General features: G+C 49.2%; 1 protein-coding gene across 50 annotated transcripts in view; it reads right to left on the bottom strand.

Moving 5' to 3' along the window:
* The window catches only part of LOC114872401 (Down syndrome cell adhesion molecule-like protein Dscam2), a 53,888-nt gene that overhangs the window by 14,885 nt on the left and 11,452 nt on the right, over positions 1-27,551 (bottom strand). For 12 of the 50 annotated variants that reach the window (XM_029179638.2, XM_029179590.2, XM_029179763.2 and 9 more), the window contains exons 6-11: positions 25,170-25,319; positions 15,632-15,755; positions 9,466-9,902; positions 9,127-9,383; positions 8,739-9,051; positions 4,959-5,276 (exon numbers count right to left, since the gene is read on the bottom strand). In XM_029179638.2, coding sequence (XP_029035471.1) covers positions 4,959-5,276; positions 8,739-9,051; positions 9,127-9,383; positions 9,466-9,902; positions 15,632-15,755; positions 25,170-25,319 — 1,599 coding nt within the window. Of the gene's footprint in view, position 1; positions 293-528; positions 823-1,100; positions 1,395-1,744; positions 2,036-2,277; positions 2,569-3,960; positions 4,252-4,448; positions 4,734-4,958; positions 5,277-6,459; positions 6,754-7,052; positions 7,347-8,738; positions 9,052-9,126; positions 9,384-9,465; positions 9,903-14,473; positions 14,595-15,631; positions 15,756-17,107; positions 17,671-19,865; positions 19,990-20,952; positions 21,077-22,893; positions 23,018-25,169; positions 25,320-27,031; positions 27,194-27,551 lie in introns of those variants that run through there. The other 38 variants (XM_046285229.1, XM_046285222.1, XM_029179895.2 and 35 more) reach the window with 22 other exon arrangements.

Here is a 27,551-nt window from a genome sequence, read left to right as displayed (position 1 = left end):
CCGTTGACGTCCAATTTGGCCGAGTGCGAGGTAGATCCAGCCGCATTTGAAGCGACGCAGGTGTACTCCCCGGCATGTCTCGCAGCTACGGACTCGATGGTCAGTTGCTTCACGCGTTTCCCGGAGTTCGACACGATCACGTCCATTCGATCCGATCTTATCGGCTGACTATCGAAGGTCCAGGTGATCTCCAGAGGAGAGTCGCCTTTGGTCACCACGCACTGTACCGAGACCAAGTCTCCAGCGTTCACGGGCTCGTCGCCGAAGGAGATTGGTGCGATCTGCGGAGACACTATCAGACGAACAACCACGTATGTACAGATTGTCACTGGAAGAACAGATGGAAACGCGCCGATCTCGAGAATCACCGTGGTCATCGAAGCGTAAACCGATATCGCGTCAGACTAAACCGACGACGTTGGGAAAATAAAACAAAGGGCTTTGAAGATTTTAGGGTTTAGGGATCGAGTTTGGGAATTTTCGATGGGATAGACGGTGCTAGATGCCTCGATGGATGTTTCATAGTACCGTTCACGGCTAACACTGCGGATCGGCTGACGGATCCCACCAAGTTGCTCGCAACGCACGTGTATTCTCCAGCGTGACGCGCCGTGACGGAGTCGATGCTCAAGACGGAAGTCTTTTTGCCGGATTTCGTGACAGTTATGTCCGGATGGGTGGCTCGCGTGACAGCTTCCCCGTTCAAGCTCCATTGTATCTCGATCGGTGAATCACCCTTCAAGACGCTACAGATCGCGGAGACTTGCTCGCCCCAGTTAGCCGGTTCCTCGCCGATTGAGAATGGCGCGATCTGTGGAGCGACTAGAAACAACGTCCGAGAGCTATTCAATTCTTTCGTTCGATTTACGAAATCATCGGGGTTTCGGTCAGTCTGTAAGTCGGTGGTGTCGAATGAAAAATGAAGATAAGAAGGGCATCGAGGAAAGTGAAATTTCCGTGTTCAGTGAAGGGAAGAGAGATAGGGAGAGTCTCTGAAGATTTTCACGGACGCGTGCTAGTGAAAAGAGGGATTGATAGCAGTTTCGTTCGCATCTATCTCATGACACGGCTCACGGAGCCGACTCGTGCAATATCTGTACCATTGACTGCCAAGGTAGCCGAAAAGCTCGTCGCTCCGGCTGCGTTCGAGGCTGTACAAGTGTATTCCCCGGCGTGTCTGGCGCTCACGGCATCGATGGTCATCAGACTGACCCGTTTCCCGGTGCTCGATATAGAGACATCCCCGTGATTCTTGCTGCTGATGGGCTCTCCGTTCAATGCCCACGACATCTCGATGGGCAGATCGCCCTTTACGATCGTGCACACCGCCGAAACCGCTTCTCCCCAATTCGCGGGTTCGTCGCTGATCGAAAACGGCGCGATCTGGGGCGCGACTGAAAACCGTTCACGGAAAATCGATCAGACGGCAAGCGACCAATTAGGAATCCGTTAGCCTTCTCGTTAACCTAATTAACAACCACAGGAATGCAATTGCTTTCCGTCAAGGGAATCCAATCGATCGTCGAATCTGGTTCGTCGGTCGTTACTTCGCGAAAGACATCTCGTCTAGAAGTGTAATACGTCGTCCCCCGTGTGTACATAGTACGGGACAGGTATATGAATATTGAATACAGGTGGATAACGATGATGATGATGATGTATGGGATTTGAATAAAAAAAAGGAAAGATCCCAGAGCGTGGTTCCGAGCGAGGTTTCCTCTAACCACACATGCGTGCGTATTACCGTTCACGGCTAACGTAGCCGTGTGGCTCGAGGCTCCAGCTTTGTTCGACGCTGTGCAAGTGTACTCTCCCGCGTGTCTGGCAGCCACGGCATCGATCGCTAACACGCTCAGCCGCTTGCTCTTCGTCACGGTGTACTGATCCGTGCTCTTCGAATCGATCGGCACGCTGTTGAACGCCCAGGATATGTCCATCGGGAAGTCACCCTTCAGGATCGAGCAGGTCGCCGAGATCGCTTCGCCCGAGTTGACCGGTTCGTCGCCGAACGAGAACGGGAAGATCTGCGGTGCAACTTGGACAGAGAAATGTACACGGCGACGCGTGATAACGACCGCAAGCAACTCCTTTCTTATTAAACCTCTCGTCGTTTCGTTAAAGGGAAAAACGGGTGTCCGAGGAAAGGGTGAAGAGAGAAAAGGATCGTCAACGGGTAAACGACAAATGCAGTGTTGGATATGTTATCTTTTTAGGCGATGCTTGTGCAAAACTCGCTTTTTTACTCGTGCAAGAGCGTGCTTGTTGATAAATAGGTACCGTTCACGGCCAGAGTCGTCGAGTGGCTGACGTTTCCGGCTCTGTTGGTCGCTACGCACGTATACTCGCCCGCGTGTCTCGCTGCCACGGACTCGATGCTCAGTGCGCTCATATGCTTATTGATCCTCGTGATCGTTACGTCCGGATCGTTGAAACCTATCGTCCTATCGTTAAACTTCCATACGATCTCTACGGGAAAATCGCCTTTCATAATCGAACAGGTAGCCGAGACCATGTCTCCCGAGTTAGCTGGTCCGTCACTGATCGAGAATGGACCTATGTGCGGGGCAACTATAACCACATCGAAACTGCTTTAAACATTCGTCGAGCAACTTGCGAATCGATTGAACGGTATTCGATTTGATAGCTGCGTTCACGACCTCGTGAACGTCACAGACGATTCACCTCGCGAAAGAGTCGGCGAACGAAAGTGGATCTATAATAATCTGTGTCACGTTCGATCTCGAAGATTGAGAAATAGGATGAAACGAACACGCGTCACCTCCTCTGATCTTCGACGAAACGGGATGAGAAGGGAGAAGGAAGGAGGAAAGTGTCGCGAGCATGCACGAAATAGAAAGAAAACAGACTTAGAAGGGAGTATTAAGGGACGGTTGTTGTGTACCGTTCACGGCGAGAGATGCAGAATAACTCGTCCCACCGGCTGCGTTGCTGACGGAGCACGTGTACTCCCCCGCGTGTCTCGCTGTCACAGCGTCGATCGTCAGCACGCTGACGCGTTTGCTGGTGTTTACTATCGATATATCGTAATGATTGCGAGAAATCGGCTCCCCGTTCAGAGCCCACTCGATTTGGATCGGGTGATCCCCTTTCAATACCGTGCACGTTGCGGTCACTGTGTCCCCCCAATTCGTTGGTCCCTCTCCGATCACGAATGGTACGATTTCCGGTGCAACTGTGGTCATCATAATAACAGACTGTTTAACACTCGACGCGAAACGAACGGAAGATTCATCCTTGGTGAGAAATCGCGAATCGTCGTACCTAAGCCGATGGACGGAACGATGAGGTGGATGATGGAAAGGCGAACAGGGGATGATGGAAAGCTGGTTTGACCGAGTGTCGCGCATGCATCGAGGAAACAAAGCAAACCGAGGGTGAAAAGGAACACGTATTGTACCGTTCACGGCCAAAGTCGCGGTGAAACTCGTTCCACCAGCAGCGTTGCTGGCCATACATGTATATTCCCCGGCGTGACTCGCTGTCACGGCGTCTATCGTCAGCAAACTGACCCGTCTGCTGGTCGCGATCGATATGTCGGGATAATCGTGAGAGATCGGTTCGCCGTTCAGAGCCCATTCGATCTGAATCGGTGAATCACCCTTCAACATCGTGCAGGTTGCGGTGACCGTGTCTCCCCAGTTCGCTGGTTTCTCACTGATCACGAACGGAGCTATCTCGGGGGCAACTACGACGAACAAACAATCCTTAATTGTCTAAATTGTCCCTCCTTTCATCGACCACGAATGATACCAGCACGGTGCAACTCGATTATCTATAGAACCTTTTTGGAGGACGACCTATCGAACGGAGGAAATTCCAAGCCTCGACCACCGACGCCAACCGGAGACAGTGAGGAAACGGTGTCGAAAGATAAGGATCGAAAAGAAGGAAGCGTCTGCTGAGAATGGAGAGAAAAACGTGTCTGTTGAGAAAAAGTACCATTCACGGCTAGGGTAGCCGAATGGCTGGTTGCTCCAGCCTTGTTGGACGCCGAACACGTGTACTCTCCCGCGTGTCTAGCGGCCACTGATTCGATGCTGAGGATGCTGTTCTTTCGCGTTGTCGCCAGAATGTTTATGTCCGAACGATCACGACCGATCGGCTCGCCGTTCAACGCCCACGTGATCTCGATCGGTAAATCACCCTTTAGAATGGCGCACACCACGGAAATCGAGTCGCCCCAGTTCGCCGGTTCCTCGGTGATTACGAACGGAGCTATCTGCGGCGCGACTGTAATCAATCGTTCGCTTTGCCCAATTTCTGTCCTTCGTCTGACAACGAACCTCGCGATTTCCACGGCCCTTTCGATTCGATAGCGAGATTGCGGAGGCGGTACGTGGGATGAAGAAGGAGATTGAAATCGGGATGAATCGATGAAAACGGGGTAACTGATGAAAGTTTCGGATGCGTCTACTGCTTGTAGGTACCGTTGACTGTCAATTCAGCAGAATAGCTGGTCGCACCGGCTGCGTTCGAGGCTACACACGTGTACATGCCCGCGTGGCTAGGACTGGCCGAATCGATGGATAGCAGGCTGTTCCTTTTCGTGGTAGTCACGGATATACGATGACTCTGGTCGATCGGCATTCCGTTCAACGCCCAGCTGATCTCGAGCGGGGAGTCCCCGTTGACCACGGTGCACACAGCCGATACGGAATCGCCCCAATTCACGGCTTTGTCGGCCATTTCGAACGGGGCAATACGTGGCGATACTGTCGACGTGATAACGACGTTGCCATAATACAACGAGAGTATTAAATAAAAAAAAAAGGAAAAAAAGAAGAGCTGTCCGAGAAGAAACGCGAAAAGTGTCGTTCGACGTTACCTCCACCCCGAGTGACGCCGTACCCCCGTCGCCATTTCACACGGTTGACCAACCATCGTCACCCGATCAGTTCACCCGATCGTTTTTCACACGTTTTACGGAGAAAGCGTACCGTTCACTGATAAAACCGATGTGTGCCTAGCGGATCCGGCTGCGTTGATCGCGGTGCACGAGTACTCGCCCGCGTGTCTTGCGGCTACCGAGTCTATGGTCAGGGTGCTGATCCGTTTACTACTTCTGCTCACGACGATGTCAGGAATGTCGTAACCGTGGTCACCGGACACGCGTCCGACATCGATATGCCGACCGTTCAGCGACCACACGATCTTCACCGGCAGATCGCCTTTGATCACGGCACACTGAACGGTGGCCATTTCTCCCGCGTTCGCTGCCTCCTCACCGAACGTGAAAGGCGCCAATTGCGGTGCGACTGTAAATTTGAAGAAACCATTTCGAATCGCGTGTAGGAGCTCCCAGAGAGGGACACGCGGGTTCGCAGCGTCTGCGTTCGTTGGCTGTTATGCGTTTCGTTTTACGACCCGTTCGAGCTGTTGGACAATTTGGGAAACTATCAGGGAGACTACCAGGGATCGGATCGGAGAACATGGGACAACGGTACAGAGAACTGTAATGAAAAAAGAAAGTAAAATAAAGCGATACTGAGAAAAGTGACAGAAACATGGACCATCCGCGGGATGGACCGTGTCCTTACCTGCCGTCGTCACTGACGATAATCTTACCTCTTCGTTACTACGCGCGAGCATCGACAATACGTTTACGCGCTCGATCATCGGCACGACGACGGCAGTGGCGTTCGTTTAAAAATTACACGCTATGAAGATTACTGCGGAGAACAAGAAAATTACGAGAAAAGATACTGACAGAGTTTCGAAAGCGATCGAAGAACGCGCCGATCGATGTTTAAAATATTTTCAATAAAAAATCTTTCATCCCTGTTTCTCTTCTCTTATCGTCGGCGTGTTCTTGAACGGCTCGATAAAATCGCAAATGAAAGAAAGAGATTGGTATAGTCGAGGGGGATACCGTTGACCGAGAGCACGGCGGTGTGGCTGTCTGATCCAGCGGCATTTGACGCGGTGCACTTGTATCTTCCGGCATGCCTCGCCGCCACACTGTCGATGCTCAAGAAGCTGACCCTCCTATCAGTTATAATATTAACGTCCGGTCTGCTCGAGTCAATCGGCGTGTCGTCGAACGTCCACGTCAAGTTCACCGGGAAGTCTCCTTTGACGATCGTGCAAGAGATCGACAGCATCTCGCCAGAGTTCAGGGGATCGTCGCCGAACGAGAACTGGAGGATCTGTGGTGCGACTGCGCGACCGACACGGCAGCGTGGCACGAAAGGTGTACGACGTGAAAAAACAAGGAAAATGACGGTGAACCAGGAAGATGTTAGGTCACACGTGTGCCGCCTCCGCGGCGAGAACTAACGAGAACTTCCGGTCGCAGCCGCGTAATCACAGATCCGTGTGTCGATCGTACGAAAGTGGAAAGATTTGGGAGTATCATGATAAAAGGGAAGAAGAAGAAGAATGAAAAGGAACGCATAGATGTTTTTTCAATCACGTGCGAAGAAAATCGTACGCATGTACCGTTTACGGTTAGCTGGGCAGAATGGGTCGTGGCGCCGGCACGATTCGACGCGGAACACGTGTACTCTCCGGCGTGTCTCGCCGCGACCGACTCGATCGTTAGCACGCTGTTTTTCTTGTTAGTGCTCGCAATCACGACATCGGATCCGTGCTGACTGTCGATCGGAGTCCCGTTAAACGCCCACGATATCTCGAGAGGCTGATCTCCCTTGGTCACCGAGCAAGTGACGGAAATCAGTTCACCCCAGTTGGATGGTTCGTCGCCGAACATGAAGGGCAGTATTTGCGGAGCGACTGGAAACAACGACTAGAAGAGTCGAGTCGAAGCGGAGGAGGAACGAGTGTCGATTCGCGTACGACGCTCTTCTTACAGTTTGCAATTCCACTCTATGGGGTGTTGGTATGGCGGTGAAGATAACGCTGACACGTAACGGAAGGGACAGACACGTTTCTCGGGAAGAATCTATTCTTAGGACGGATACTGAACTGGGACGTGTAAAAAAAGGGACAGCGACGATGAAAGCATAGATTGAGCGAGCGTGGAAGAAAAAAAGGGGTTGGATCGAAGGGGTTGCAATGGGAGGAGATCGTACCGTTCACCGTTAAGGTTGCTGATCGACTGACGGAACCGGCAAGATTCGATGCGGAGCAGGTGTACTCGCCGGCGTGACGGGCCGATACGCCGTCGATGCTAAGGGTGCTCAGTAGCCTGCTGATTTTCGTGATAGTAATGCTAGAATCTCTTGATGTGTCGATCGGCACACTGTTGAACGCCCACGATATATCCATGGGCATGTCACCCTTCAAGATCGAACAAGGTACCGACACGGAATCACCCGAGTTGGCGACCTCGGCATTGAAAGTGATCGGTAGAAGCTGCGGGCCAACTGAAGTCATCGCACGCGTTACAAATCACTCTCTCTCGCTGCGTACACTCGTTAAAAATCTTGTACATCTTTGGTAACGTTCAACATCTCATAGGAGAACCATGTTGTGGTCAAGGTGTACGACGTTGGATCATCGATGCAAGGACGTCGGGATATCAAATATGGGTTTATTTTCTCTACGGTGCTGTTTGCCAGGATGGTGCATAAACGAAAGGAAACGAGACGAAATAATAGATAGAAAGGTAAAAAAACGAGAGCGTGTTAAATTGTGTAGGAACGGATGATAGTCCCGAACCATTGACGGTGAGCGTGGTCGAGTGGGACGCGGTTCCAGCCGCGTTTTCAGCGGTGCAAACGTACTCCCCCGCGTGTCTCGCGGTGATGACTGAGATCATGAGCATGCTAACGCGATCCGCGACCTTCTTCGCAAGTACGCCGGAGGAACCGCCCATCTCTTCTCCGGGATAGCTCCAACGTATGTTCAAAGGCAGGTCACCGGTCGGTGCGATACACTGCAGGTTTGCGAACTCCCCGGCGTTCATGGGTAGCTTCGTGAACGAGAACTGCTGTACCGTGGGCGGCACTGAGGGTGGAGGATCGATGTATGGACGTGCGATGAGAGGTCGCGGGCGTATTTACGCGTCCGGTTACGTGTCGTACGTCGTGTGTTGCGATAAGTAATATCGTTAATGGGTTGGCTGCGTTCAACACTTACGGGCATGCTTCGAAATTAAGCAGCTAACCCATCGACTAAGTATAAGTAGTAATGTGATAAGTACGCGGTACCGCGCGAAAAGAGAATTATTCTGACAGATTTGAGAATGCACCAGATTTCTTACGGTCGATCGTCGGCCACCGCCATACCAACTTCCAACGTTCCAACGAAAGCTCTCGTGCCTCTCTTTTTAAAGAGCTTTCCACGCTACGTGATTAAGTGTTCGTGAATTCTGCGACGGGGTCGTCGTCCGTGTGCATGTGTCCGCGGTCGATGTTCGTATCGCGGATGTTCGAGTCACCGGTTATCGCGAGTTTTATGTACGCTTCGAGATACTCGACTGGACGTAATTGGCCGTATCGACGTCGGATCGACGAGTGCCAGGATTCGCTGAAAGAGTCGTTAGTTCGCTGTAAGACAATTATCGAACGTTATCGTGTTAACGTTCCTCGAATCGTCTAATGCCATGTGGATACCTGTAAAGAATGTTTTACGCGGATTTCCGTCTACGATGCACCGATTTGAAAAAAGAATTCTATCACGATCATTAATCTTTTATCGGTCAATTCGCATCGATTAAAAATCACGACTCCGTTAAACGTTTAATTAATCCGGTCGAAGATTAACTGGTTCGCGCGATCGATCTTAAGGGGTAGATAAAGAAGCTTCGAACTTACCCATTACTTGCACTTCCAGGGTTCCTCTTGCGCTATATCCTTGAGCATTGCGTGCCACACAGGTGTACGTTGCTTGATCGCTCATTCTCTCGACGTTCTCGATTATAAGCGTGCCATTGGGGAAGACCTTTTGTTTCCTGTTGATCGGCAATACTCTCGTGTCTCGTTCCCATACGATGCTCTCGATCGGATATCCGGCGACTGGGCAGGTCACGCGAAGAGTTTCACCAGCAACGATAGCCTTTTTGTCCATGTGACGGATGAAGGGCAGACCATAGACGTTCAAACGGGCCGAATGTTCCGCTGATCCAACCTGTAATCACGAAATTCATTCTCGATCGTCGTTCTTTGTCCTTTGCCCTGAATACCGTGCAAATAAAATGCTTGCCTTTGACGCGGCAATGCATTTGTATAGACCACCATCGTTGGTGTGAATGCTGGAGATGTTCAAATGAGAAACCACATCGCCGTTCACCGTAACGTACTGTCCTACTTGAAGCCTCTCGGTGTTGGATAGTCGTTTGCCGTCCAGTTCCCAGGTGATCTCAGGAGTCGGGTTTCCGCTGGCGACACACTTCAGGAACATGCTTGGTCCGGGCTGAAGAGTCTCCTCGGCGAAGGCCTGGCGAATCTGCGGGGGTTCGACTGTGGGTGTACAAATTAAATTACCAATTAAATCTGATCGTTATCGCGAATTTCCAATTAATACTCTAAAACGCGAACTTACATCGTCCACCAAGTTTCAGTTCGGCCGTTGCCTGTGCGCTTTCCTGATCGTTTCTAACGAAGCATTGATACATTCCCTTGTCCTCTTTCTTGACGCTCTCGATTCTGAGTACGGGTTCTTCCAATCCAAGGGGTTTGCCATCTTTCAACCATGAGATAGTCTTGATGGGGTTTCCTCTGACGTTGCAAGTGAAGGTAGCCGGTCTTCCAAAGTCGATGGTCTGGGTGCTGGGTTCGATTTCCGCGGCCAACGGTGCGGTTACAGTCAGAACGGTCTCCACGCTTTCACCGCCCACAGAATTGTTCACGATGCACAAGTATTTGCCGGAATCCTCTACGCGAGCCTCACGGATGATCAACGTTCCGCTAACCTGACGAACACGATCGTTCAGCTGGACCGGTTGCCGACGAGAAGAGCCTTCGATGAACTTGTACCATCTGAAACGATAGACACGAAGGGGATCGTCGGTTTGCCGGATCGATTTACCATACGAAATGAAAACGATCGTATGAAATGAAGCGAATAGAAAACGTGTGTTTCTCGTTCGCAAGGTGAAACGCTTGGATGGCGGGAAAGGCGATCGAGTCGCGTTCGCACGACACGCGATATTATATAGATCCTGGTATCGTAACGAGAGGGAGAGAAAATCGTTCGACGTTCACGGTGTTTCTGTTCACTTCATTCCACGTTGCTTTTATTTTCCTTGCTTCGCACGTATAGGCAGGGCTTTGGGCGTCTCTGGCCGCGGGCTTCTGTCTCTACTGCCGGCTCATTACCGCGTGTCTCGCACGACACGAGCACGCAAACTTAATCAAAAACAGAGAGCTTGAAACGCAGCTGGAGCGTATAGCAACGGTCGTAAAAGCAGAGCAGGTGAGGAAACGGAGGGATGGAGGCTGGCAGCGACAACTTCGTTACGATCGAAAAGAAAGAAAAGAGCATACGCGTTTTGACTACGCATACAAAATGGAATAATAATAATATGAACACAGTCTCGAGATCGTTTGCAACTAAACATTATTTTAAATCAAAGTCAACTAATAATCTAATAAATAGCTGAATCAAAATCAGGACGAAGGTGGTGGTAGTGGTGGTAGTGGTGGTGGTAACTTGAGCGTATACGAGGCGTGACAATGGTGCAACTGGACAACACGACGTACACGAATAACGAATTACGAATTATACCTGGCGAGTGAGAGAAAGAGAGGGTGTTGGGGGGCAGTGAAAAACACGAACGGATGAACGGAGGCACGAAGGTGGCGAGGACTTACCAGCCAGATATCGTGGGACTTATTGGAGGTGTGCAGGTGCAGGGCAACATTGTTCGCCCCATTGATCGGGTGACACCCTCTCGGACCACTCGGATCAGCACCGAGGTTACCGAAGGAGAAGAGGGCCCGCATCCATTTCGAAGTCGCGCATCCGTCACCTATCTCGGGGTTGCGCCACGGGGCTCCAGTTGGCACTGAAAACCAACACGTCCGATTGGCCCCGGATACGGGATACGTTTATACACTTTCCATTTTCTTTTCCCTTCCTCCTCAATTATCACTCTCTTTGACTTCTAATTTTTTAACTGCCTAACGTTCACTCGTTCGTCATTCTACAATCGAGATCAAAGACGTTCAAGTTGAACGAGACGAGAATAAATGAACTTTTCCTTTTCTAATCTACGCACCCCTGTCATCTTTACACAGATTCTTTGAGACATCTTGAATCACCGTTATATGCATGCTTTGCCCACTCGCTTTATCCCTTGCCTATCTTTCTTTTCTTTTCTTTCTCTTTTTTTTCACTCGAGGCTACCTTTTGTCCTCGTCCCATATCCCTGTCTTTGTATACTTGGCAATTTTTTTCATTTTCTCTCGTGTCTCTCGTCTCTCTTTCTCTTTGCCTGTGTCGAACGTCCGACATCTCGGATTTTTACGGTACCGCCACCCGACACGGGGTAGAGGGTAAGGATGGAACGCTTCGAAAATAGGAACCGTGCTCTGCGGAGCAAGACAAACGACCAAAGAAAAGCAAAAAAAAGAATTCGGAAGCTATACGGAATGATGTGTACCTAGAGATCGGGGCAGGAAAGCCTTGTGCCGCACACGCCAGCGCCAGAGACTCGCCCTCTACCCCGCGGTACTTATTAAGGCCGTCTCCAGTCCCTTTTGGGGCAGTACGACCCGACGGTTCTGCAAGGATATCATTTATTGCCCACACTGACAAACTCGTCTCCCATCGATTCATTCCTTTTTTTTGTTTTTCTACCTTTATTCCGTCATTTCATTATTTTCTTTTCACTTCTCAATTGTTACAAACATTTCATTGCGAGAAAAGAACTCTTTTTTTAACAGCTCGATCACTGTTACATTTAATCAACTAATTAAGTATTAAAATCAATCGTTATTTCTACCGTGGCGGACAAGGTGATAATTAATTACGTTAACGATACAAGGAATTAGCACGCACATATACAGAATCCTGTTCTCGCCGTGAGTTAAACACGATGTTACGTACCTCATCCTCCTCTCCCTCGGTTAATTAGCATCCAGAGTGAATTACACTTAATCGCATGCGATCTACTTACCTGACAACGCCGACCGGGCAACAGGTCGCATGAACCGAAACAGACATCAACTTTGATTTGACTCATCGACGACGACGACGACGACAAGGAAGATGCTGAGGGACGACGGGAGAAACGAAAGGGTGATCTACCTTGTCAGGGGTGCGGGAAATCCCTGAAGCGAGTGACTTAACGCGATATCCTGACCTCTAGCAGCCAAAACCACTTCCCGTTCGAATTTCTTGCCCGATGAGCGCGGAGCTATCTTGTTCGTGCCCTCTGAAACGCGATCATCGTGTCTCGAGAAGGAAAACGGGGCCGATTAATCGCGAGAGTACCTTGTCACTGGGACAGGAAATCCCTGAGTCGAGCAGTCCAACGCCACCGTCATTGTCCTTGGAACGTCGACGAGCTTGCCACCCTCGTAACGTTCGCCGGCCATACGTGGCGCCACGTTACCTGTCGGTTCTGTAAAGCAGCGTTTACATTAGGCAACTTTTGGTCGATCGATCGACTGAAGTCTTCTAATGGTTCAACTTAAAATTGCCCAATATAAACGCCACGTAAGCAGCACCGCAGACAAGAACTCAACCGAACACCCACGCGATTCTAATCTCCAACGGCGTATAATAATGGGGGAGAAATGGGGTAGAAAATGAGCCGGTACCCGAGCAGGATCGCCACCGCCTGGAGCGAGTTTCGGTCCCCTGTTTACGCGCCCCTACCTGAACATGGGGGTTGGAAAACCTTGAACAGGACACGGCAGACCCACCGTTCGATCGACTAGGATGTCCCTCTTCAGTCCATTCACGTCCTTGTCCCGTACGTTCGGTCGTACGCTACCACGTGGCTCTGCAATACCGTAAACAACAGGGAGATAGGGAATGTTTCGTCGTCATTGACAGGCGCGTCGTCAATGAGAAAGCAAGAGGCGCGAAAGCGATAAGGACCGTTCGACGGAGGCTGACGAGGAAGAAGGTTCGTTCGAAGCCACGAGAAGGTCCCGCGTTGCTCACCTGTACAAAGGCGCTGGACTGGCCTGAGCCTCGCACAACAAAGTCGAAGCTTGGCCTTGCATTTTTGACAATCCGTCGAATTTCGACCTAGGCGGCAAGCGAGGAGGACTACTTCCGACCGGTTCTAGAATACAAAACGGGGATCGGTTCACCAGCCGCTAGAAAATCGCTAGTCCTCGCGAAAGAAGAAACTTAATGCGCTCCAGGCATCGTCCATCGCCCTAACGAGGATTAATAATTTCGGAAGACACTTTTCTCTACGTTCGTCGAAGCGTACCTGAAGATCGGCAATGGATGCGCTTGAGCCTGACACAACAACGCCGTGGCAGTATGAACCGATATCGAGAAGACCGTAATTTTAGCAGTGGGTGGTACTTTGGGTGCTGCGCCGCTGACAGGCTCTAGATAGAGAAACGACAAATCGAACGTGTACCTCGAACGTTCCATTACAGTTCGACGAAGAGATCTTGCTGTACTCGCTTCATAGAGATCGGTCATAGATACCTAAAAGCTGGAAGAGGGTGACCCTGGGCTGGGCAAAGCATGGTTACAGGACTGCCCACGTAACTGGCGAGAACGTCGTATTTGGAGGTGGACGCGACTCTAGGCTTGGCACCGTTCACTGGTTCTACAGAGGCGCCAAATTAATGTAATCGGTGAATGGACCGATATCGACGAGTTCACTGACCTAAACGTGGGAGCAGGGAACGCCTGGGCATCGCACAGCAGACTTAACTCGGAGTCTTTCGCCATCTCGAAGGAATCGGATTTTGCTGACTTTGGGAATTTAGGCGACACTCGACCTGCCGGCTCTGACATTCACAAAATCCAATTGATTATTCCGTTTTATCGATCGATGCGGAATACCTGCACCGAGACGGAACACGCCACCGCCGCCTTTTTCAGATTTCACGCGACAACGTGACATGGAATCGTTCTATTGGAAAAAAGTTACCTGTGAGTCGGGGGTGGCGATGCCTGAGCGGCGCACATGATCGCGACCGCGGAATTCGCGGCTCTGACATAGGTGCTGCTTTTCGCGTCGCTCTGAAACGTGGGCGCCTTGGATCCCACGGGCTCTACGTCAAACAAAACGCGAGACAAAGCGGTCTAACTGGAGTAGAGCATTCGCCTGTCAATTTACCTGAACGACGGAACTGGGAACCCTTGTGCGGGACAAAGTAACGTCGACGAGCCTCCCCCAGCACGAACGAACGAGTTGACACGATCGTCGCTAGAGAATTTCGGTCCTTTCGCTCCCAGCGGCTCTGGCAATGTAACAAAATCGTGCAAACACTTTGCTCTCGATAGAAGAGCTCTTGATCAGAGAAGCAAAAGAACGAGACACGAAGTCCTTCGAAATTTGTTCGGTCAATCGGAAAATGAAATCGCGAGAGGGATCGATAAGGGAGACGACGGACTGTGTCTCGACTACCTGAACACTGGTACCGGATGACCCTGCGCTTGGCACTGCACCGCGAATCCTGACGAAGTTTTGGTCTTCTGCCATCGTTTCGCGTCACCGACTACCGAAGGCGCCTTACTTCCTACCGGCTCTTCGCCAGAGAAAAAAGAAACGTTACCAGACATCCTAGTATACCTGAGCTTTGAACGTTCAGAATACGTCTGAAGGTCCATTTATAACTTCGGCGCGGTTGCGTACAAATGGACCTTAACGCGTTGAAATAAAAGAATCCTGCGATCGTTCGCGATTTACCTGAACATTGGAACAGGGTAAGCCTGCCCTTGGCAAAGAATCACGATGTGGGTACCGGTGCGTCTCTCCATGAGACTGCCCTTTTCTCCAAGAATCGAGGGTGCTTTGCTACCGACCGGTTCTATAGAGCAAAGAAACGGACCGTTGGTCAACGAAACGATTTACCTAAAGTTGGGTACAGGATATCCCTGAGCAGGGCACGTCATCACCACGCTGGAACGCGTGCTGGTCTCCTTCCAACCGCGTTTCATCTCACCGATCAACGCGGGGGCTTTGCTGCCAATCGGTTCTAACCGCACAAATCAGATTTAGATCTATGAAAATCTTTACCTAAAACTGGGCACAGGATAACCCTGAGCCGGGCAGAACAGAATGACCGTCGAGCCGCAGATCCTGTCTTTCCAACCGCCCTTTAAGTCACCTGTCAACGCTGGCGCTTTGCTCCCGACCGGTTCTAACACGAATAGCAAAGTTTCAAAGGTGCTTTGTAACGATTGTTTACCTAAAAGAGGGCACAGGATGCCCCTGAGCCGGGCACGACAGAACGGCGCTGGACATTGCTCTCTTCTTCAGCCAACCACCTTTCAATTCGCTCGTAAACGCCGGAGCCTTCGTTCCAATCGGTTCTACGGATTTCACATAGGCATGCGTGACAAGACAATCGTGTTTCAACTTTACAGAGTGAACGATTTTCGTTCGGTTACGATGTTAGTGACGGAACCTTTGACCAAAGTGAGAGTACGACCAGACAGAAAGAGAGAGAGAGATAAACGATGAATTTAGTCACAATATTCGGTGTCATTAATTAGAAGGCCCGTAAGAACAACGTTAATCACCACGTGTAATCTCATTCGTTTATAATTTTGTATGGTTTACCTAAATGAAGGCACGGGATAGCCCTGCGCTGGACAGAATATCACGATACTGGACATCGCCCCGACTTGTATCATTATTCCTTTAACGATTCCCATCAACGCTGGCGCTTTGCTCCCGACTGGCTCTGATTGTATATGCAAAACAAGGAAGCTGTCAGCAAAACATAATGCCTGTCGTACAATTACAGGGAACAGGGGACCCCCGATTAAGAGAAAGCGATCGATGAAACGAATCCAGCAAGATCTACGCTACTTTCTCCTCGCGGTTAATAAGTGGTCGCGATCATTTTTTGTTTCTTTCAATTAGAGATTGTTTGAGGTTTTACCTAAACGAAGGAACGGGATATCCTTGGGCAGGACACGGCAAGACGGCGCTGAATCCTGCTCCTTTTTCCATCCACACACCCTTTAAGTCCCCAGTAAACGCCGGTGCTTTGCTGCCGACCGGTTCTAACAATGCACACGCGATGAACGGGGCGGAATTAATTGTTCTACTTTAAGTGTCGGAAGAGGGGAAGCCCCGGTACCGGACAAGGGCTGGATGAGGGCAACGAAAAGAAGGCCAAGGCAACATAATGGAAACAATTTCGACCGATAAGTGGTGTTCAGTTTTCGCTGATTGACGAACAATGCCGCTTCGAGTCGATTAAAAATCGCCGCGAAGGACTTTTTGATTCGTTTAAGAGGCCGAGCCTGTTTTCAATTAACCCACTGACGAGCGTAAGCGTATTGGTACTTAAAATATTCATTTTCGGACCGTTCGTCGGTGGATTAAAAAATAATCCTCGCTGCTGATCACGAGTAATTCAGCTGGCGCGGAGGGGCAATTTAAGGAAAAAGAAAATTTTACCTAAACGAAGGCACAGGGTACCCTTGCGCGGGACAGAAGAGCACGAGACTAGATCGAGCTTTGTTCTCCATCCATCCACCCTTTAAATTGCCCGTCACCGCTGGCGCTTTGCTGCCGACTGGTTCTGACGAATTATATAAAGACAAGAGAAGGGCATGCTGTGAGCTACGTTGGCTCTTTGACCAACACCGAGCAATTAATGTCGTTAGCTACGATACCTATAGGATGGAACTGGGAACCCCTGAGCGGGACAGAAGAGGGTGAGATCTTGGCCGCTGAGACGATCGTACGAGGACAGCTTCGTGTCACTCGAGAACTTTGGCTTCTTCGTGGCGACCGGCTCTGTCAAAGGATTAACAAACCAGGGACATGAAGACTGACTACCAACCACGCCAACTAACTATTTTACCAGTTTCAAACTGTATCGAGTTACCGAACACGATACCAGATGGGGGAACGGGCTTTCCACCTGACCGTCGCCACTTAATGGACTCACTGAATCATTCTCCCGTGAACGAGATACTCTTTTCTTTAAACGAGTACCGACGCGTGCTTTATCTTTCTCCTTGCTCCTTTCTCAGGACTTTGAGAAACAGTCGATGCCTTTCAATAGGTGATTTAAAGTACCTGGTTACGGGAACAGGATGCCCCTGGGCATTGCACAGCATACTCACTTCCGTCCCTTCTTTACGGACGAAGATGAACGATTTCACGTCGCCGAGAAACGCTGGCGCTTTGATCCCCATTGGCTCTAAGCAAAGCAGTAACGCGGAGTACCATTAAATTTCTAGACAAGCTAACCCATCGACTCCCTCGGACAGGGTTCCCCTTCGAAAAACCTTTATTCCTCGTCTTCAGCTTGCAACTATTTTTTGAAACTGCTAGAGGGAGAGGAGAGAGAAAAAAAAGAGAGAACGGTTCGTTTGATACAAGTCACCCAGTTTCCTACCTATACACGGGCGTAGGATGGCCCTGGGCGTTGCACGGAAGACTAACATCCATGTTTACTCGTCGTACCAACAGAGAGAGTTTCGCGTCCCCGGCAAAGGCTGGCGCCTTGCTTCCAACAGGCTCTAAACAACATTGACGCTCGATTATTCCAGAGCACGGTTACCGTGTACCCGATACACGGAGACGCTCTCTCGGCCGGAGCGACAGCGACCGATAACTAATTCTACCCTGTCCGCAAGCGGTATTTTTTTTCACGCTTGCCATTTAATCGATACTGAATTGGTTACCTAGTGGTGGGCACAGGGCTTCCCTGCGCGGCGCAGAAAATGGAGATTGGCTGGCCCTCGTATCGTCCGATCGTACGGCTCAGATCGTCCGACGTTAATCGGGGAGACCTTGCCGCGACCGGCTCTGAAATCGATCGTTCGATCATTCTTTTTCGGAGGGGGACACGCGACAGGAGATTACCTGGTGGTTGGCACAGGGAATCCCTGGGCGCTGCACGCGAGCACCACGCTCGTACCCTGACGTCTCGCGTATTTACTCAGGCTATCGTCGCTGGAGAAGATCGGCGACTTGAATCCGACCGGTTCTACGAAATACGACAGTTCCGCTCGAGACTCGTTCATCCGAATAACGTTCTCAAATCTACTACCATTCTCTTCTTTTCGATGTTAGAAATGATTTACCTGGTGGATGGTACCGGGAATCCCTGAGCATTGCACGCGAGCACCACGCTCATGCCCTTTCGCCTCGCGTACGCGCTAAGGCTAAGATCGTTGGAGAAGATTGGCGACTTGAATCCAACCGGTTCTACGGAACACACGAAACTCTGAACAGAACAGTTCGACGGCGACGAACCAGGAAGTCGCGAGTTAAAAGGGCTCGAGTTGGAACGACGATGATCGTGAAAATCGTGTTCACCGTGTCTAAGAGGTAGATCGCGTTAACGCGAGCGTGCGATATTTCCACGGGACACGCGAGAGAGATTACCTGGTGGTTGGCACAGGGAATCCCTGGGCGCTGCACGCGAGCACCACGCTCGTACCTTCCCGCCTCGCGTACTTACTAAGGCTATTGTCCGTGGAGAAAATGGGCGACTTGAATCCAACAGGTTCTGGGAACAACATCGCCGGGACGAAATTACGATATCGATCGATCAGCGTTTCACGGAGGCGCGTGGTCGAGATGGATTAGAATTAACGTGGAAAACCGCGGCAAAAGACAAGCACGCGGGTTATTCGATACCGATCGCGGCAGGATCGGGATATCGTATCGATCACAGGGTCGAACGTGCGACCGCGATTAAATATCTCGTCTCACCTCGAAAGTGGAACAGGGTAACCTTGCACCGGACACGTCAAGCTCGCTGCCTCGTTGCGTCTACCCTCCATAAACTCGACTTTACGAACGTACGGCAGTTTTGGCTTTACGCTAGAGGTAGGCTCTGAGAATGATACCGAGGTATCGATTAAAGCACCATTGCTATTACTGACCGTTTGATGGGGACAGGGAACCCTTGAGCGGGACAGGTCATCGACACCGCGGTTGAACTGGCCGTTGGTCTCACCACCTTTATGTCAGCGTTCGTAAACTTTGGTTTAGCGCTGGACACCGGCTCTGACGAACAAACTCGTTAACCGTATTCCACCTACGAATTGCTTTTTCTTTCCCTCACGCTGGAACTGGGTATCCCTTCGATTCGTAGAGAAGACAGAAACAGAAGATAAATATTGGTGTACCACCCCGTCTACCTTTTACCCTTCGACCTAATTTTCCTACGCTCTTCTTTGATCACTGCCATGCAAGGGGATGCACTCGGTCTAATCGATGCTCGGCCGAGATCAAAGTGAGCTTTTCGTGTACCTGAAGGCCGGAACAGGGAACGCCTGGGCTGGGCAAGGCAAAGTCAAAGGCTGATCGCGTCCCACCGTGTACGTTGTTAGGGTGCGCGAATTTTCCGTCATTGGGAATTTCGGCCTAGTGCTGGCCACGGGTTCTACGAGAGAAGAATCGAGTTACCCTCTACCTCGAATCACTGGGACAGGTAATACTTTGTGGGAAAACCACTGAAGAATGGCTCTATCTCGAAACAAAGGATGCTAGTTTGGCTGCTTATTGATTCTGAAGAGAACAGATTGCTCCAAAGTACCTACCCCGACCAGGAATATCATTCCGCGAGCATGGAAAGACGATCCATCAGTTTACCTGAATGCTGGCACAGGAAATCCTTGAACGGGACACAGTAGGGTGGTAATGGTACCCAGCATCGTGCTGGGATTTGTTGATTTCACGTCCAGGGCGGTTAATTTAGGTTTCGAACTCGACACCGGTTCTGCATCACACGAGAAACGAGCGGAAGTTTAAGGGAGAGACGGTCTCCAGGGGTTGTCTACGCGATCATCGTCCCTACGCGCCTTCTTCGTGGACTTACTTGAACACTGGGACAGGATACGCCTGTGCAGGACACTGCAACGTAACACCTTGAGATTCCGGCACCTCGAACGTTCGGCTCTTGTCGATCGTCGAGAACTTTGGCTTCGCGAAACCGACTGGTTCTACAGAAAACGGAAAAATTCTTCAACCTCTGACCGTAGTACTCGAACCTTCAAAGGCAAAGCATCATGTCACAAATAGGATTTCTCGATCTACAATACTCGTGAAAGTTTCGAATGTACTTGGTCAAGATTCGGTTTTATGTATTCGAAAGCACCTCTTACATTTCTCAAAGTACTTAAAGAGCGAAGATACCGATCCCATAAAACGAGGGAAGAAACTTAACACTGTTGCAGGGTACCGTTTTATGTCCCTGGTGAAAGGGACGTAATCGCGCGGAATTCGGTGATTCTATTCTGTCGGCGTGACTAATATACTGGGACAGGGCTGAAGCTGAAGTAAAGAGGAAAGCAACGAAGTTGAGAGAGTATTTTTCTTGCTGGCAGAAGGCAGCAGAGCGGACGGATATATCGACCTACCTAAAGGTGGCGACTGGAAACGCCTGAGCGGGACAAAGCAACGAAAATCCCGTGCCTTTCGTTACGCGTAATCCGACGTCGTTTACAGATGGAAACTGTGGCTTGCTGCTCGAGGCCGGTTCTAAAAACAGAACGCGAGACGGTGCGGAGGTCGTGCTTTTAAAGAGGAAGCCAGGAGCGGTCTTTGAATATGCTGGAATAGGGACTCCCCTTCGCACATACAAGGTCGCAATCTGTTCACTTCGCAGATGTTACGGACAACGATTTCCCTTTGAAAGGAACGTCCATACGAATCTGAGATTCATTAAAATTATGAGAAATTTTAATTGTTTTAATAACACGGCTCTTCGGCTGCCTACCTATACAGAGGAACCGGAAATCCTTGAGCCGGGCACAGAAGGGTGACGCTTTTTAACGAAGACGAGCTGAATCGAAGAAGGTCGCTCGGTCCGGATATTTGTGGACGCGTGCTGGATGCTGGTTCTAACGAGAAAATTACGTAATTCGCGAGAGGAGAGCCAAGTGAGAGACATGGGAACGTGTTACCTGTACGACGGAACGGGAAACCCTTGGGCTGGACAGAGCAGAGTCATCGCACCACCGAGTACCACTTTAAACGTCTGCGAATCCGCCAAAGATGGAAATTTCGGTCGAGTGCTTGCAACCGGCTCTACAGGAGACATCAACAGTTTTCTTTTCCATCTCTATCTAACTGTACCGCGAATAAATTACACTTTGCGCCTTCCTGTATACCTGAAAGCTGGAACGGGGAAAGCCTGGGCTGGACACATCAGAGTCTGAGGCTGGTCATAAGGAACCGTGTACGTACGCGAGGTATCTGTCATCGGGAATTTTGGTTTCGTACTGCCCACGGGTTCTGTGAGAAACACAGACAGACGTGATCACTGAATCGGTTCTACTTAAGTGACGCTGGGACAGGGTGGTCCAACTTAGTCCCGTTGGTTCTTAAACGGTAGAAAGATGTCTCGACCCTTATCCCACCTATGCGAAGGAACAGGAAATCCTTGAGCAGGGCACAGCATCGTCAGAGTGTGCTCGAGACTGGAGATGAACCCCCGAGAATTATCCATGGTCGGAAACTTGGGCCGTACGCTTCCCACGGGTTCTACGAGAATTCCCAGAGGAAAGAAGCGTGTAAAGAACGATGGTAACCCGGTGTACAGAGAAACGAGGACAGGGAACCCATCGGGATTCGAGAGAAACTTGTTCATCACTCGCGAAAATTGCATAATCTTCTGAATCGTTAAGAAGACACATTAATCGGTGGGATGTAGATTAACGTCAGTTACACGGTTCAGCCATTTGTCGCGGCTAAGTTTCTAGCACTTGCACAAGATCCTAGAAACTAATAAGAAGCTCTGAGGAATTAGCAACCTAAGATCCTCAACTGTAATCGTGTCTCGCGACTCGAAAACTTATCAACAAGTTCCCTACCTATAAGACGGAAGGGGGAATCCTTGAGCGGGGCAGAAAAGCGGCAAGCTTCCGTTCGTCCTCGTCGTGAGTCCGATCAAGTTGATTGTACCGGAGTGTTTCGGTCGTGAACTCGACACAGGCTCTGCGAATCGTCGTCGAATGTAAAATGAAGCTTTTTACCGTGGCTATTCCACGTTTCGTTAGCGTCGAGCCACGCGACTTACTTGTAGACGGGGACAGGGAACCCTTGGGCGGCGCACATCAACGTCACTGAACCATCTTTCATCGTACGGAAGCCCCTGGTATCGTCGATGGTCGGGAATTTCGGTCTCACGCTGCCGACTGGCTCTGCGCGTTATCAAATCGCGTTCACGTAGTTGGAAACACACGGCTGATCGGAACTAGCAACGGGGAACCCCTGAACGGACTTGAATCAATCATTCTTCCCTAAGGCCTAGTTTACATTGGTGGAGTAAGTGGTAGAAAGCTAAAGATAGCCTTCTCGTTGCCGAGTAAAGCTAACCATCTACTCTACTAATGTAAAGTAGGCCTAACCCATAGTATTCTAGCGTTAGCTTTCTTCGTCGATATTTTCGAATTGAGAACAAAGCATCTTGATTCGACGTCATACCTATGACTTGGCACCGGAAATCCCTGCGCGGGACAGAGGAGAGGCAGCGTCCCATTCGTCACGACCGTCAACCCATTTATGTTGCTCACAGAGGGGAATTTTGGTCGGACGCTTCCCACCGGTTCTGCGACGACGTGTCCAGAAAAGATCGAAAGAAAGACAGAGAAAATATAGGCGACCATCGCGAGCTGGACACTTACTTGGACACGAGGGCAGGGTAACCCTGAGCGGGACAGAGAAGGGTGACAGAGCCATCCTTGACCGTTCGGAAACTCCTGGAATCGTCGATGGTCGGGAATTTCGGCCTCACGCTGCCGACTGGCTCTGATTATGCAATCAAACAGCAACATTGCTTTCCGAAATACCGAGAATACGGGGGTAGGATTTTTTTTAAATTCCTCCTCTAATTAACTGTCTACCTGTTAGAAGGAACGGGGAACCCCTGGGCAGGACATAGCAAAGCCTGAGATCCGTTTATCGTCGTCCTGAATCCACGAATATCGTCCGTCGATGGAATTTTTGGACGAACGCTGCCAACGGGTTCTGGAGGATACACCAACAAGGATTCAGATGTTACGTTATGGCTCTCCCGAAGAAAGGGTAAGTCTTATTTGATTTTTTCTACTATCGCTTCTTTGAGAATTAAATAATGCTCAACATAGTAATCTTATGAGTACCGTGACAAGGTTTTAGATGATTTTGTCTACCTGCGTGCGGAACGGGGAACCCCTGAAGGGATCAGGGCCGTCCCATGTGCCACCCTTCTTGTTCCTAACCGTTAATCCGATTACGAGTCTTTTGAAGTATCAGTTCTCATGTAAAGTTCTGTCGTTCTTTGTGTTGGTGAAAAAAAAGTTTGATGACACAATAACCATCATTTATCGACAACCCTTTTTTCATTATGTCATCAACTTCCATATATTGATGTTTTCCCTCGCTAACATAAAAATTGATAACTTTCCACGAGACGCGATGTTTAGATTCTGAACAAATCTCAGTTTGTTTGAAAAAGAACATATTTTTGGAGCAATACGGTTAAGAAGAGAGAAAATCCATTTCGGTCTCCATAAATACGGATTATAGTAACTTAATACTCTCTTCCGGCCTTTTCCCGACTTTTCCGGTTCGCCTACGCGGTTCGAAGTTCCCTTCTTTTTTGATCTGGTGCCAATACATGGTACGGGCATCAGTGATCAGAGATATCGTACCTAGAAACCGGTACCGGGAATCCTTGGGCGGGGCAGAGAAGCGGGAAACTGCTTTTCGATTCCGTAGAAAGTCCGTTTATGTTGTCCATCGAAGGGAATTTTGGTCGTACGCTGCCCACCGGTTCTGTTTCAGAAAACACTATATCTGTGGAGTGTTTAGAACACGCGGGTCCCCTGCTCGGACCCTCCTTCGTCAAGATGATTCTCGTTACCGTATCTCGTCCCGTCGTTATAGAAATTATAGAATCGTTTTCGTCTCGATTCACCTGCCTATCATACCCATTGTTCATTCGATAGAATAGCTCTGCACCCAACGAAGCTGTACAGTGCCCCGTCATTTCATTACGCCCATAATGAAATGGCAGGATACCGTGTGTCTCGGACTAGTTTCAAAAAAAGGTTGTAAGCTTGAATGCTGACAGCTGCATTGAGCATCGCATCTATTCCATCAGATTTATCCGTTGAATGGCTAAATCTTGAATACTCGTGTGAGATAATAAGAGTGACGTTTTTTAGACTTACCACGCGAGAGCGAAGGACAGAGCCCGGAGATCGCGTGAGGGCGCCGCAAAGCGTCGAAAGAATTTTTCAATGTTCCGTTCTGTTCAATTTCTCTGTATCTTTTGTTTACGTTTTCATTTTTATCGAATGCTCATCGAAACCGATCATGCCAAGAGTGAAATTATGGGCGGGCGGTGGCGCGTGCCCGCAGGGGTACCCTGTCCCAGCATTCAGGTTCACCAACGAGCTGGATCCACTTTCAAAATATTCATTCTTCCATCTATATCCATTTTACGCGCAATCGAAAATCCATTCGAATGAAATTATGTATTTTAATCGCAACGTTAATGCGATCGAGCTCGTTGATTTAAATCAACACGTACAACGACGTGATTACTTAAACCGAGGACAATTGATTTTCATGAATATGTGAATGTTAAAAAGAAAAGTGAACAGACTGAACGTTTAATTAGTTTGCGCGATCGAATGCTCGTATTACTTTACTCTCGTTCACGGGAAATCAATTGCCTCGATGGACAGTTTCGAACCCGGACTAAACTTTTACCAGACGCCTCGTTTCATTCGATAAAAGAATAATTGGTCTACCGTACGACACGAATCGGTACATAGAAACGATTTACATTTCAAAAAGGACCTCGTTTCACGCGATCTTTTCCACTCCCGCTAAACTATTACAACCGAAGCTCAAGCATAAACAGTCCGTATCTTTTGATATCATCATAAATAGAATAAACGATTTTATTATCAAAACGCGTTGCAATCTTTACGTGTCCAGGTTCGAAACTATAGACACGATTCTGATTTTCACTCGAATAAAAATGCAGTTAAAAACATTCACATTGATAGACCTTTATGTACGTTACTTTGAAGATATTTTTATATAAAAGAGAAACTCGATCGAAGGAATCAGAATCGTGACTTCGATCAAGATGAAAATGATCGATTGCTGTATATTTCTCACTTACCGGTAATGACGAGACGACCCTTGGTAGCAGATAATCTTGTTTCACCGGTCAGTCTATGCTTGGTTCGGCATTGGTAGGTCTTGTATCCATCCTCGGGTCCAACGTCACGAATGTGCAATTCTCCAGAAGGCAATACCAGGTACTTTCCATCTGTTCGTGTGACCAGGTCACAGAACAAAATATATAGATTAATTTCTCTCCTTTGATCGAGCTCGTGGTAGCTTTCTAACCAGGGATAATTGACTTGTGGAACGAATAGATGGTGCCCGGTATATTGGAACAATTTAATAGAGAACGATATTTTAACGGTTCGTAACCGATCTGGCTTTGGCAATCAGAGAAATATTCAATTATCCCGACGACCGCACGGTACACGTCCTCGATCCACACGTGGCCGTGTGCATATAGACGAGTACAATGCCGTCTTGATTAATACATTGGCCCGCATGCACTCCATTACCTTTTACTACCTTGGCCAAGTTCGTTGAACGTTGAATAGCCACGGACTCTTTATCTATCTCGTGCTTTCATCGTTCGACGAATCGTTTGGGAATTCAAGCTGGCTCGTCAAACATCAGATCGAGGGAATATCGAGTTTGCATTGTTCCTCCAGAGACGTCCGTGAAAACGTTAGAGTAAAAATCATTGTAGAATATATTCTGTTTGGAGAGCCCATTGTGATCCACGATATTCCCTCTTTAATCCTTTTGCGATTAGATTATGAGAAATAGTTGTGAATGAACTGACAAAGACTCGAAGGGATTAAAAGTCTCGAGCATTTATACTGTAACCGATCTCTTCCTATAAGTACGTTAAAATTGGCAATCGGCTCACGTTGCATTCCTTCGGATGACTTCTTCCGGTTATAAAATAACCGACGAACCAGCTCGATGCATGCAGCAAAACAACGACTACAAGCGCATCAACGTTAAAGATGGGATCCGAGTATATTACAAATAGGTTTGGATCTGACTGCTAGTTTTGAATAATTCATGAATATTTTTAAAAAGAGGAGTGATGTTTTGGGTAGACTCAGTCCCAAGATGGGATTGATTTGAATTCTTTAAATATAGTCACTGGGGACATTTCTGATCCCATCTCTAATCAACATGCATTCAAAAGCAAACGACAGAGAAAAAGAAAGAGGTTCGAGAAGAGTTGGAACGATGAAAACAATGACGGAAAAGGAAAGGAAGTCTGGGACAGCGCGAGCAGCGGCAGTCAACGTCGTACGAACAATTGAAGAATATATTATTTTTCGAAACGAGGGGCATCCGGGCTTTCGAACGGTCTCATCTGAAACGCCAAAACTTCAGTACATACACGTGATCGAGACTCGCGAATCGCTGGCCGATGGAACGTATACGCTCCGGAGGAACAACTCTTTTGTTCAACGAGTCTCGATATCCTGCTTGCTGTTTCTTCCCTCGTAATTTACCGCATCCTACACGCACTCGCCAATTTCCGTTTCCCCGGCTACTCTCGCGATCGCGATGCACAATGACGATCGTACCTGTTGCGTGCTTCCTTTCGTCGCGATCTCTGCCGGTACGTAACGCAAGATTGCCGAGGATATCGCTCGTTATTGGACGTTGCCCGAAGGGAAACGCTCGTCTCTACGAACGAGGAAAAGAAAATCGCATAGCTGTCCGTTTCCACGCGTTCTCTGACTGAACGAAGGATAAAAACGTCGCGCCTCGTCGACAATTCGACCGCGATAAAGGAAAAAGCTTCGCGTCGCGCGATCCACAGCCTGGATGAAAACAGAGCAAATCGTTCCATTTATACTCCTTTCTTTCCTTTTTTTTTTTTTTTTCATTTTTAAATCCTTTCTCGTGCACTTAGCGCGTGTACGTGTGTACCGTAGTCGGTGCTAGGATAAATTTCAGTGGTCTCGTCTTCGATCCAAGAATCAACCTCGACGAATTCGGCGACGAAGCTCGGTATGTGACACTTGATTATTGCGGCGTTCCCCCGAAGGACGTGTTCGTCCATCACGTTCACTGCATACCGCTGCCCGACAACTGCAACCAGACACCGGTTTCCGGTTTTACCATAAGCCGCACATCAACATACAGCCTCGTATCCGCGGTGTTTGCGATCGATCGCCGCGACGACGAGCGTTCGAAAATTCCCGCGATTCGATCGCGACAGAGGAGAGAAAAAAAAACACGACGACTCGGTCGTTCGATAGGGTCGATAAACTCCGAATCGAAGCCGTACCGAGTCAATCGCCGACTATTTAGGCCAGCGACGGATTAACTCTTTCGCTGCAGCGGGTTTACTTTTTTTGATCATTCCATTGCAAAAGGGTTTAATTTCCATTTGAATCGCGATTAATCCCTCGAGCAGGTAGGAATCGAAGAAACGAACGCCCGTCGC

The sequence above is a fragment of the Osmia bicornis genome, chromosome 3 (genome assembly GCF_907164935.1).
Source record: "Osmia bicornis bicornis chromosome 3, iOsmBic2.1, whole genome shotgun sequence".
Classification (NCBI taxonomy): Eukaryota; Metazoa; Arthropoda; class Insecta; order Hymenoptera; family Megachilidae; genus Osmia; species Osmia bicornis.
The sequence above is the reverse complement of the archived record's forward strand: the minus strand, read 5'-3'. Positions and strand labels throughout refer to the sequence as shown.